Source organism: Atta colombica, unplaced genomic scaffold, assembly GCF_001594045.1.
Source record: "Atta colombica isolate Treedump-2 unplaced genomic scaffold, Acol1.0 scaffold198, whole genome shotgun sequence".
Taxonomy (NCBI): domain Eukaryota; kingdom Metazoa; phylum Arthropoda; class Insecta; order Hymenoptera; family Formicidae; genus Atta; species Atta colombica.
In genome coordinates this window covers 4,282,768-4,295,568 of record NW_017259291.1, presented here as the reverse complement: position 1 = coordinate 4,295,568, position 12,801 = coordinate 4,282,768, and the positions used below count along the sequence as shown (strand labels likewise).

At 33.3% G+C, this 12,801-nt stretch overlaps 3 protein-coding genes across 6 annotated transcripts in view; 1 reads left to right on the top strand and 2 right to left on the bottom strand.

Annotated features, from left to right (window-relative positions):
* Nucleotides 1–37: 37 nt before the first annotated feature.
* LOC108686901 (putative tricarboxylate transport protein, mitochondrial) lies at nucleotides 38–4,874 on the bottom strand. The gene is made up of 5 exons (XM_018192407.1): nucleotides 4,851–4,874; nucleotides 4,284–4,772; nucleotides 1,537–1,971; nucleotides 365–585; nucleotides 38–220 (listed from the first exon to the last, which is right to left on the bottom strand). The coding sequence occupies exons 2-5, from the start codon at nucleotides 4,477–4,479 to the stop codon at nucleotides 38–40; spliced, it is 1,035 nt and encodes a 344-aa protein (XP_018047896.1). The 5' UTR covers nucleotides 4,480–4,772; nucleotides 4,851–4,874.
* Nucleotides 4,875–6,815: 1,941 nt separating this feature from the next.
* On the bottom strand, nucleotides 6,816–9,318 carry LOC108686945 (SWI/SNF-related matrix-associated actin-dependent regulator of chromatin subfamily B member 1). The gene is made up of 6 exons (XM_018192475.1): nucleotides 9,199–9,318; nucleotides 8,167–8,635; nucleotides 7,959–8,086; nucleotides 7,572–7,884; nucleotides 7,057–7,233; nucleotides 6,816–6,976 (listed from the first exon to the last, which is right to left on the bottom strand). The coding sequence occupies exons 2-6, from the start codon at nucleotides 8,616–8,618 to the stop codon at nucleotides 6,937–6,939; spliced, it is 1,110 nt and encodes a 369-aa protein (XP_018047964.1). The 5' UTR covers nucleotides 8,619–8,635; nucleotides 9,199–9,318; the 3' UTR covers nucleotides 6,816–6,936.
* Nucleotides 9,319–9,971: 653 nt separating this feature from the next.
* Nucleotides 9,972–12,801, top strand: part of LOC108687047 (AP-1 complex subunit beta-1) — a 7,318-nt gene continuing 4,488 nt past the window's right edge. For 2 of the 4 annotated variants that reach the window (XM_018192646.1, XM_018192644.1), the window contains exons 1-3: nucleotides 10,199–10,267; nucleotides 10,926–11,038; nucleotides 11,732–11,902. In XM_018192646.1, coding sequence (XP_018048135.1) covers nucleotides 10,246–10,267; nucleotides 10,926–11,038; nucleotides 11,732–11,902 — 306 coding nt within the window. In that variant the 5' untranslated portion in view covers nucleotides 10,199–10,245. Of the gene's footprint in view, nucleotides 10,268–10,367; nucleotides 10,633–10,925; nucleotides 11,039–11,731; nucleotides 11,903–12,801 lie in introns of those variants that run through there. The other 2 variants (XM_018192645.1, XM_018192647.1) reach the window with 2 other exon arrangements.

Genomic DNA, 12,801 nt, shown 5'->3' with positions numbered 1-12,801 from the left:
ATATACATATATATATACATACAAAACTGTGACAGACCTAAAGCCATACTTTGTTGAAAAGTTCCATGAAGGAATCATAAATCATGAATGTTATGGCAACATCTAAACATACTCTTCCCAATCGTGGAATGGTTCCTTTGTAAAATGCCATTGGACCCTCTTTCTTCCACACCTGAACTACGCAATCCATACTGCTTTTATACTTTGAAGCTTCCAATCCCTAAAAGTAGAAAAAAGATTCAGAACAATGAAGTTTTATGACACATTATGATGAACATAAATTAATTAATAGACTAATACATTTTAATATATATTATTAATTTAATATATATTAATATAAATTATAAATATGTAAGATACATACCTGCATCCTAGTTTTTATGACATCAATAGGCGTGTTTCCAAAAACTGATGCTGCGCCAGCAACTGCACCAAATGCACCGACGACTACTTTAGGAACACTTTTAGTATTGTCACCTCCTTTGTACCAGTCTTTTAATGTTTCCATCACGAAGAAACGGATAGCTTGATTTGATCCTTGCTTCAAGATTGTTGGCACTACTCCTTGATACACTCCTCTGAATCCTACATTAAAAAAAAAGTATATATATATATATATATATTGTTAATATAAGTATAATATTTTTTATATTAATATTTAAAATAATTTTGGCATATAAAAATATGTAAAGACATAAAAGAGTATCTTCATACACATAAAGATTCAGATAGTGATGCGATAAAAAACGTCAACTTATTTACACAAAAGCATGAAATATGTGTGTGAATAGGTTGACACTTGTTTATCGCGTCATAAAGTCGCTCGTTTGTCTAAGCCGTAATTACTATTATTATCTACGTACAATGTTTTAAATTCTAATTTTCTATATAATTTAATGTAATTTTATATATTTTTAAAATTTTTTATATGCCACATCCTTATACGATCATCATTTAATATTCAAATGAATTCATGATTATGTCATAATGTACATACTGTAAAATCTATATGTTTAAACTTATGTTGCAATTTCTCAGTTAAACAAGTTTTGATTCTTAACTGGATTTCATGATTAAATTGTACTTATTTCTATTATTATATGTGATTCTATATTTTTCTTTTCTTTTCACGTTGCAATTCGATCATAATTCAAATGTATTCCATTTTTAATTTACAAAAAACATGAATTAATAAAATCAAAATTAATTTTAGACTCTTTAAACTTGAAGTTAGTTACAATAATGAAACGAGCATATAAGAATCAAATGCAATAGTTAGAGCGCAAAAATCTTGAAGAAAAAAAAATTAACCGAAACATGTATAAGAATTATTAATTAAATACGAGAGACAATTTAATAATATTGAAATTTATCACGCACATAGTACTAATTCCCAAGAGTCAAATTTATTATAATTATATTGTTTATATTAGAGAATGTTTATATTAGATTATCATTATCGTTTAATAAGAATATATAGTATTAAATCTTAAGAAATCGAAATTTTTTTTTATACTTAAATTTAAATTCCCTTACCGTGTTCCTTCACAATCATGCCAACTCCATGAAAAAATCCTCTGAATCTCGGATTCGCCGAACGTTGATCGTTGATGAATTTCACCTTAATCGTTTCCATCGGAGTAACCGCGAAAATAGCTTCGCACACACCAGCGCAAAGGCCGGCGAAGAGCCTCCTTTGCGGATTGAGCTTTCCATCTGCATCTACTAACTGCTTTTTCACCGACTCAAAAGCGCCAAATCGCACTGCCGATTTTGGTATAGAACCATAAAGCAGAACAGACAAGCCTCTGTATAAACCAAAGAATCCGCGAGTCTTGATGGTCTTGGTGACACAGTCAACTATTCCTGTATATTCTTTACCAGCACCAGCTTTTCCATCCAATTGCAACTGCGTTTTAACGTATTCGGTGGGATATGTGATACAAATTTCTATGCCTCCAGTAATACCACCTGGAAATTAATTGTTTATCTTCGAGTATTTATCAAGAAATAGAATTAGAAATAATATACTACATGGGCTGAAAAGTCCCGGGATTTTTCAATAGGTGGCACCACTAGAAAATGAACATGATTTCGAGAGGTTCATCTGTCACTAGTTTATGTATGAAGTTTCATGACATTTCGTTCATTCGTTTACAAGCTACAGTCGTTTAAGTGGCACTTTCGCCTTTGTAAAAAAAATGGAAAAACAGGAATATCGCATCTTGATCAAACATTGTTTTTTGATGGGAAAAACTTCTGAACAATCATTGAAATGGTTGCAGAAATGTTATCCCACATCTGCTCCTTCGAGAACAACAGTTTATCGGTGGTTTAGTGAATTTAAAATGGGTCGTACAAGCACCAAAGACGCACCTCGCTCTGGAAGGCCAAAAGAGGCTACGAATGCGGAAATCGTAAAGCAAGTGCATCGAATCGTTTTGAGTGATCGTAAAGTGAAGTTGCGCGAGTTAGCTGAGGCTGTGGGCATCTCAAAAGAACGGGCGGGATACATTTTACACGATGTTTTGGAGATGAAAAAGCTATCGGCGCGATGGGTGCCGCGTTTGCTGACCGTCGACCAAAAACAGCAGCGCGTTGATGATTCAACAGCCGGTTTGGCGTTGTTGCAGCGTAATCGAGCGGACTTTTTTCGACGTTTTGTGACGATGGATGAAACGTGGGTTCATTACCATATGCCTGAGTCCAATAGGCAGTCTGCAGAATGGCTGAAAAGCCACGAAAGCCGACCAAAGCGGCCAAAAGATCAACGCTCGGACGGGAAGATTATGGTCTCCATTTTTTGGGATGCGTATGGCATAATCTTCATCGATTACCTGCAGAAGGGAAGAACAGTTACGGAAGAGTATTATGCAGCGTTATTGGACAAACTGAACGACGAAATAAAGAAAAAACGGCCTCATATGGCGAAGAAAAAAGTTCTGTATCATCATGATAACGCACCGTCACACACGTCCTTGAAAGCGATGGCCAAATTGGACCAATTACGATTCGAATTGGTTACTCACCCACCGTATTCTCCAGACTTGGCCCCCAGCGACTATTATCTGTTCCCAAACCTCAAGCGATGGCTCCAGGGAAAGAGATTCACATCGAATGAGGAAGTCATCGCGGAAACCGAGGCGTATTTCGAAGGCTTGAACGTTTCGTACTACAGAAAGGGCATCGAAATGTTGGAAAATCGCTATACCAAGTGTATCGCCCTCGAAGGCAACTATGTTGAGGAATAAATATAACTTTGCCCAAAAAACGCTTGTTTTCATTAAAAATCCCGAGACTTTTCAGCCCATGCATGTATACATATATATATAAGTATATATATATAAAAAATATATATGTATATATGTATGTAGATATATATGTATATATGTATGTATGTATATATGTATATATATATATATTAACCCGGCATCATTGTGTGTGGTGCTAAAATGTTACACGGACGTTGAGGTAGATAATCATAATAATCCGAATTTGTTTTTGGTCTATTCTCGCAATATTCTGTCAATAAAGGTTTTAGAAAGTCTTAGTTCCAGCTAGGGCATTAGCTAAAATTTATGAAATAATGTAAGAAAATACAGATGTAAAAATGTCTCGGGTCATTATGACCCAGTCACAATGACGACGCGTTAAATAGCTCTGTTAATGAAGAGAAGGAAATTGACTTTAAATAGTCTACAAAATTAAAACGCAATTAAAAAGTAACATATTACATAATTTCAATGAAATAGAAATTAAACATAAAAAAAGATTGCTATTACAGCATAATTTGCAAAATCTTTATTTTCTAATTAAAAGGATTCTTATTTTCTTAATTAAATTCTGAACTTATACGTATAATCATTGATTTCTTAAATCATTATATATATAGAACTAAAATCATCGCGTAAAGTGACTGTAATTCGAAATCTCTATTACCATGGAAATTCAGATAAACATGATGACCTTGCAAGGAACATAGATATAGCCACATATGTATGCAATGTGTGAGCTCGCGATCGCGCGATCTTTCACATTATCGTACGATTTAGCAGAGTGCACTTATTAAAAAAGAAAGAGAGAGAGAGAGAGAGAAAGAAGGCTCTGATGGTGTACATTTCCGCATGACATAATGCACTCAGATAGGTGTCTAAGGTCGGCAGCGTGAGCCATGAGCGATCGCGCGAGTGAGAGCGAACACTTTCTCTCTCTCTCTCTCTCTCTCTCTCTCTCTTCTTTCCTAGAGGAAAGGGAGGAGGGCGGAAAGGAAAGGAGTAACATACCGGCTATGACCCCTTTGAGGCCCAAGTTGCCGGAGGCAGCGGTGGCGGCGGCGACGCCAGTCTCGCTCATCCATGGTCTACGTGGAAATGGCAACGGGCCACGGCACGCGCTCGCCAACGATCGCTGTTGCTGCCTCGTCAGATCCATGCTTGGCGCACCAAAGCTGTGAACGCTCCAAGCGCTGCCGCCGCTCATCCACCTACGCCGCTGGACACTGCCGAAGCTGGACTGCCGTCAATTGACACTCATGTGTGCGATGAACGCGTAATGCACTGGTTTCCCCCATATTTTTCCCCTTCCGCAAACGATAGACAACGTTGCCTCATTTAACGTTGCTGCACCTTGTCTTGCCTTGTCTTTGCTCATTACGCATAGATGTACTATGTGCACATACAGGACGACACATCGAAGACTGAAGGGCTTTGTTGAATTAACTGCGCTTGCCTGCACTCTCTCCTTTCTTTCTACTCCCTTCTCTTTTTTTCTCTCTGTACTTGAAATGAAATAAAATAGTTATGCTTTGAACAAGAAGCATGAAAAAAAATATAGAAAATATAAAGACAGACCTTAGATTATATATTTGCTAAATGTTAATATGTAATATTTTCCATAAGAATTTATAGAGATTAATCTGTAAATTATAATCAGAGATTAATCTATTTTTCTTATAATATTATGGATTATTATATGTTAATATTGTCTAGAATAGTTCATAGAATATTACATATTCTACATATACGTATTCTTTCGAAAGAATCAACATCTTCAAAAATTTGGATCCAAAGAATATTTCAGATAAAAATTACGAGGAATTGTGATCACATTCATTTTTTAAAATAAAAGTCAAATGTATGTGTATACATAGGATATTTGATAAATAACGATAAAACTCTCACATAGGGGTAAATAGACTAAACTGAATCGATAAGTCCTCTCTACCATTTTCGCAATAGTTAATAAGACATCAATTACTAAAAATCGAATATTAGTTTTCAATAATTTGGTACTCAAGTATTATCAACTTTACAGAAAACGATAAAAATTATTTATTTTATTCTCATAGAGCTTTAAGAATTTTTTCAGAATTTTTTATCAATTTTTTAGTACCGTATTTTCTCATTTTCTTATCTCAACTATTTTTACCAACATGAGAAAATGCGGTATTAAAACATTCTGAAAAAATTCTCAGAACTCTATAAGAAGAAAATAAACAATTTTTGTCACTTGCCGTTTTTTTGTAAAGTTGATAGTACTTGAATAAAAAATTATTGAAAACCAATATTCGGTGATTTTTAGTAATTAATATCTAAACTATTGTGAAAATTGTAAAATGGTAGAGGACTTTTCAGTTTAGTCCACTCTATTCCTATGCGAGAGTTTTATTATTACTTATCAAACACTCTGATATATAGATTGTCACAGGACCGTATGAGGACTTGAGGATATCGAAAAGGCACTCATCAATAGTTCACTGTCAATACAATAATCGACCTGCTTTAAAATAATTGTTAACGCTCCATTTAATCAAATATATATATCTATGTCTGTGAAAAAAGAATTATTAAATTATATTAAAAATTATTTAAAAATAAGAAAGTGAGTAAAAGGAATTGCTACAAAAAATATTTTTGATGAGGGCACCAATTAGACCTGTTGCGGTCCTATCATCGGCGAGTTCACAGTCCAGGGCTAAATACAGGATGCTTCGTCATGGAATCAATTACCTTTATCTAAATTTTTCAGAGAGTAGAGCATTGTATTACATTTTACATGTTACACAAGTAGAAAAAGAGATATAATGAAGTTAAAGTAAAGTAACTAATTTACATTCCAATATACATTCACCAAAGATCATAAATTTTGAAGCGTAACTGTCTTTTTCTTCAAGATTTCTTTTTACATTCAATCCAGTCAGGCAGTATAATGAGATGTTGATCCGTGAGTAACAAGATGCCAAAATTTTAAATAATTCTCGAGACATACGCTCTGCGATAACCATTTATCATGAATGAGTATAATCGTGTGATCTATTATCTCGTCGTACGATTGCTGACTAAAACAGATAATTGCAATAGATTTTGTAATATATATTCCGATAGATTTAAAATAAAATATTAAAGATATATAGTGTATAATTTTCTTAAAACAATTTTAGTTATATTTCTTACTGTTCAGGTTGCATCACAGTTAGTTGTCATTACACTTTGATTGAAGTGTTATATGATATGTACGTACATTTTCAATCACACTATATGCACGTACGATATAAAAATTTTCTTTCACACAATACACAAATTGACTGTTAATAAATTAAATTGGAAAAAAATATTTTTAAATTATATAAAAATGGAAAAAAGTAGATTCTAAATTGAAGAATGATTCGTTAGATCTGGAATACCCTGTATATAAGAATGTTCCATAAACAGTGATGTCTGATACAGTTACATTCTTTTTTAAATAAACGCAACATGTATAACCATTATTATTTTTACAAATAGTTACTTCCGCATATTTTATATTCTATGATGGCTTAATAAAAATTATATCGTTATTTATAAATCTTATATGAGGGGATACTAAAAATTAGGATGATAGATTGGTTGAAAAATGTAGATGTGGGTATGGAGTGTTCTTTTTCTAGATGTGTTTTTTCTACCAACCAGGTGTAGTGTTTGCTAAACGTCGCATACGTCTGGAAGAAAATAAGAAAATGAACAATCAAATATCTTCACGATAATGTTAATGTATATCTCTTAAAAATTCACGTCTTACCGAGTATTTCGATCTTGATCGCGTATCTTCTTTTCCATCTCTGCATCTGTTAAGGTTTCTAAAAATGGTGCCCATTGATCAGCCTCTGATGGAGGTCTAAAGGGAACTTCTACGGTTGGTAGAGGTGCTTCAGAAAATGCATACGTTCTTTGATGCCATGATAATTGTCCACGTACACTGTCAATAAATATCATCATCATATTATTAGAACAATAATTATACTACTAGAATAGCATATAATCATATTACTAGAATAATAATCAATATCAATTAAATATATAACACCAATTTATTTATAAATTAATATATATTAAATATATATTAATTTATAATAATTTTTTATTATCGAACTCATATTTTCAGTATCCAAAATAATTAATATTTCGATATTTAAATTATCAACTTTGTTTTTGTAATGAATTCTATTTTAATAATGTCGGTAACAAAAATGATATTATTTTGCATGAAGCAAGGGCACAATTATGCTATTGTAGAATAAGAAAAAAGTATTTTACCTGTATGCGATAGCGGTAACAAATTCGCCACCGAGACCAAGTTCCGCGCAAAGTTTCATCGCAAACTTCTCTGGATTATTCTCCTTCTCAGACATATCCCATTCTACTTGATCTACTAGAGAGGTATTACCCACATGTATATTTAATTTAATTATTACTCTCTGATCACATTGATCTTCTAAAATTGTCTCCTGAGGGAATGCTTCTATTTGCTGTCTTATTGCCTGTGCAATCGCAGGAACAAAGGTTAATGGATTTAAATCTAAATCGTCGCATAGTACTTCAGCAAATTGTTCGGGTGTTATAAGACTTTCTGTAAAAGATACAAGATGCATTAAATTGTTTTAATATATCGAGATTCTTGTTATTGGATACAAAAATATATACCATTTTTATTCCAAGTAAAAGTGTCTCTTAATTTTTGACCTTCAATTTCCATGTCTAAACGTATTGGAACCAACATTTCCTGTTGCGCGGCGTTCTCTAAATTTGCCGATGGATCTGTATCATCGAAACTAAATTGGAAGTAAAATATGAGTTATAATTTTATTACACAACAGAATTTTATGTAGAATTTCTGTGCTTTCTTGCTTACCATAATGGAAATGTTCTAACTTTTTTATTGTGCACTCTGTTTCGATTTATTGGTGTAGCTTGAGGAACTGCATCCAGATGTGAACTATTTGGTAAGCTAGGTACCCATGCCATCGACTTTTTGGATTTACCCTCTCTAGGTGCTGGTGGTTCAGTTGAATGCACGGATACAGCTTTATACTTATCATCATTGCCCTCGATAATATCTTCCACCTCACTAGCTCTCAACAATGAAACGCTAGATGCAAGAACGTGCTGACTCAATCCAAGTTCCACTAATTTCTTACGTTCATCATTGGTAATGGATCTTCTGAACATGCCAGGATATCTTTTATACAAAGACCCGCGAAAAAGACGCAGGTAATTGCCAACTTCTGACCCAATACAATAATACTCTCCATTTTCCTCTACTTGAAAACTTATAGGTTTATCTCCGTAGGTGCGTAATGCCATTTTGAAGGCTAATTTCACTGCAATTAGTAACCATAGATTGAATAGGTATTTACAAAAGTAAGATGATTAATGCATTGAGGATTATTATATTATAATTATGCAGAAACAAAAAAATGTACTTCATGAATAAGACCCAGTCTACAACAGATGTAGTAAGCTTTGAACTTTAACTCTAGGTTGTGACTATAATTTGCTCTAAGTTCTAAATATGACCTAAACTAAATATGACCTAAATTTGCTTAAAATTTAAAATTACGTTTTAAGACAACGATTTTTGTCGAAAAAAAATCAAAATTTAGAGCTTAGAGCCAAAAGCTTAAAACTTGTACACTGCTGTAAACAGGGTAATTAGTAATTCTATGAAACACTTGATGAAGTTTCCATTAGCATAATTCATTTACCAAGTTTATCTAGATTCTATTTTTCTCTTAATATTTTTAATGCTGAACTCATGAAAATTAACGCAGCGATAAAATATTCATTAGAGCCAATATAAAATGGACAATGTCGATAACGCTTCATGCATTATTGAAATAAACTTTTGGACAATCTTGGAAATTATGGACTCTCTCTGTCATACCTGGCAACAGAAATAATTCATTCACTCGGGTTTACAAGCTCTCATAAACCTTTTCTTCTTTCGCACGTTTGTTTACGTTTCCTTGAAAACACAGATCGGACACACGGCATCCACAGACGGATATCAAGTTTAATTTTTTTTCTTATGTTCTTAAATTAACGAATATGAAGAAAAGTGCAACACCATAGACATGATCGCACGTTGTGATTCGTCAAATTGGTAGACTTAAAGGCAAACTTGCAGTTTGCTGTGCCAATCAAATTTGAGTAACCAACCAGTCTGTCCTTTTTTTAAGATTTTTTTCATACTATTTTGCTTAAAATATTTCAATATTTTTAATCAAAAATTTAATTTTTGAAACAATGATAATTATATAATTATTTACAATTATAAAATTATAATACTTAATTATATTTGTTTTAAGATTAAAGATGGCCGGCCAAAGGTAGATTTTCATGTGTTCTGTCAAGTGGGGATAATTGAAGGACAATGACATTATCGATCGATATAGCCAAAACAATCAGTAATGTCATCATTTTTCAATTATCCCCGGACTTACTTGAGAAATGAAAATTTGTCCTTAGCCGCATTTATTCTATGCTTTAAGTAATTCTGCTGATAAATTAACCAGTAATTAATAATCGAAGTGGATTTTCCTATGTCCAGGCGCTGATTTGAGATAACGGACCTAACGCCGAACACACACGTATATTCCACGAGCGGGGACGGCCAATCAGAGTCAAGTCACTTATCGATAACTGGAGGTGGTGGCCTCCTCTCCCCCATATGTGCGCTGATGCACGTCAGGTCTGCGTGGCCACTGATAGCCGTGTGCTGCGAAGTGTCACGAAGGTGCCCCCGGTGTATCGCACTTAGCAGAAGCGCAAAGTTGCCCGGGGGGCAGACGGCGTCATCCGTCTGAGTTCGCATATAAAACGATTCGTTCTCGACTGTTCTCGCCCCTTCTCCCCGCTGCCGCCAGTCGCTGTTAAATAGACAGGTAATTAATGAGGCGACGACGCGAGAGCAGTTGCAACGACGGCCCAGATGCAACCGTTCGAGATTCTACGTAATGTTTCTTTTTATTCCGCTCTATTATGACGTGCGCGCGCGCCACGCCACTCGCTTATCGCCCCTCGGTGATAATCTATTTCTCCGAGGCATCCCCCGCGCCTCGATTTCCCAACCAGCGCTCCTTGTTAAATGACAGCTCGATTCGTTGGCGGGGGAGTTAGCACTACGGCACCATTCTGATTCTGGACATTGATCCAGTCCCGGGTTCGCTATATAGTGAAATCTTATTTAATTTCATTGCGTGTCTCGTTTCTCTTCTCTCTCCAGTATACAGAATTTTCGTTCTCTCATAAGTTTCTCGGCTGGCGAAAATTTGGATATTTCTGTACACATCAATCTCTCAACTTTGACATTATTATTGTTAGTATCAGTTATTATTAAATTAATTGGTAATAATTTGGTGTTATTAAATTAAATTATAATTACGTAAGGTAAATTGAGGTAAATTAACATTTAATTTTGTAACACGAGATTTGTATAATAATTACTGGTAAAATAATTATTTCTTTTATTATTATGTAAATAATATAAGGAGTTGTAAATTGATAGAAAATAGATGAAAGTTTTATCGATTTTGTGCATATTTATACAAGTGACATTACAGATTTTATATCCTCTGAGATTATAAATTTATATAATTATATTTGTTACAGACAAGATGACAGATTCAAAGTATTTTACCACTACAAAAAAGGGAGAGATATTTGAGCTCAAGTCGGAACTGAACAATGAGAAGAAAGAAAAGAAAAAGGAAGCTGTGAAGAAGGTAAATAAAAAAATTTGTTGTAATTGTTTTCACAAAAAATATTGTAATATTATGCAAATAGTAAGCATTTTCATGCAGAATACTTGTATAGAAGGTAATATATTTGGATAGTGAGGTAAGTTGCAAAATCTAAGGTGAAGAAACTCTAGTATTGATAATTCCAATGACTTCTTTCTACAAGAATATTTCTTGTATATATAATACTCTTCTTATCTTATAATTACTATATTTTATTTTATAACTATTTAATAATCCTCTGATACATTAGTAATATTATCCTGAATTTAATACATATTAAGAATATGTTTATTATCTGTGTGTTTGCATATGATGAAAAACATTTGTTGTATGTTAATTAAAAAAAATTCATTAGAAAAGGAATGCATCAGCATGTAGTCTAGCAAGTTGTACTTGTCTATGATTGCAACACTATATTTCTTACACTAGTGAAGTGTATAATTGGTATAGACAAATTATATGAACAATAAATAATATGTAATGTAGAAACATATAGTAACAGTTAAATGTCTTCTTTTAGAAATAATATCATAGAGAATGTGAAATTAATTGATTTTAATAGTAATGAAAATGTAATAGATCTGTATTTGTTGAGAATGTTACATTTGCAGTGTCACTTATGTTAACAATAATGTTGCACTGTTTATAACGCAAAGGTATCAATTGTTTGTCCAGGTCATTGCTTCCATGACAGTAGGAAAAGATGTGTCTGCACTGTTTCCCGATGTGGTGAATTGCATGCAAACCGACAATCTGGAACTGAAAAAGCTGGTATACCTGTACCTGATGAACTACGCCAAGAGCCAACCAGACATGGCTATCATGGCAGTCAACACGTTCGTCAAGGTAACGTAGCTTAGAAACTCATCATTCAATTCGTCATCACAATTTTACTATATAACGCACCTTTACTTTTTACATATTTCTTAATAACACTTGGATGATGTTCGGAATCTGTCTGTAACGAGAGGCAAATTAAAAAATTATTCATCATTATGTATTCCCTATAACAATATTAGATTGTAAATATAATCTCCTTTATCGGATATCATCCTGGCTGTGTTATATTTTACAGCGTGCCTCGCACTGAATACAGACTGTACTTTGCAAATAACAGTTTGCACAGAGCTGTCTGTGTTATAGGACGGAATGTAACTTTTTCCTTCATTGCGACTGAATTGTTTATTTTTCAAAGGGCACGGATTTAGATTTTGATTGTTCCAATATTCCATTTTTTAGTAGCAAAACAGGCTATTAAATTACTCGTTACTAATGTCGTTACAGAACCAAATTCCAGAATGTACTTTGTTAGGCAGATCATTAATCTAATATCTATAATACATGATTAAATTTACCGAAATTAAGAGTAGAATTTTAGAATAATTTAAAATCTCGTTATCCTCTTCACGCTAATGCACTGATACATATATCTTGTTTACTCAAAATTGAGCATGTAACTTTCTTTCGAAAAGTCACACAATTTTTCATCTACATACAAAACGCTTGAAGCAAATTGTTCATTCTTCATAGTGCCGTTTATTTACGATATAAATGTACTAAATTGATTCTTGTATTGCAGTTGTAGTAATATCGTTTCAAATCGATATGATAATTTGAACATTAATCTTAGTTAATCTTTTACTCGTGAATTTCTAATATGCAGCAGCATGAAAATTGTTCCTTAAATGTTCATTTTATACATATTTGTGTATCAGTGCTTCTATAAAGATGATATTTACTAATTG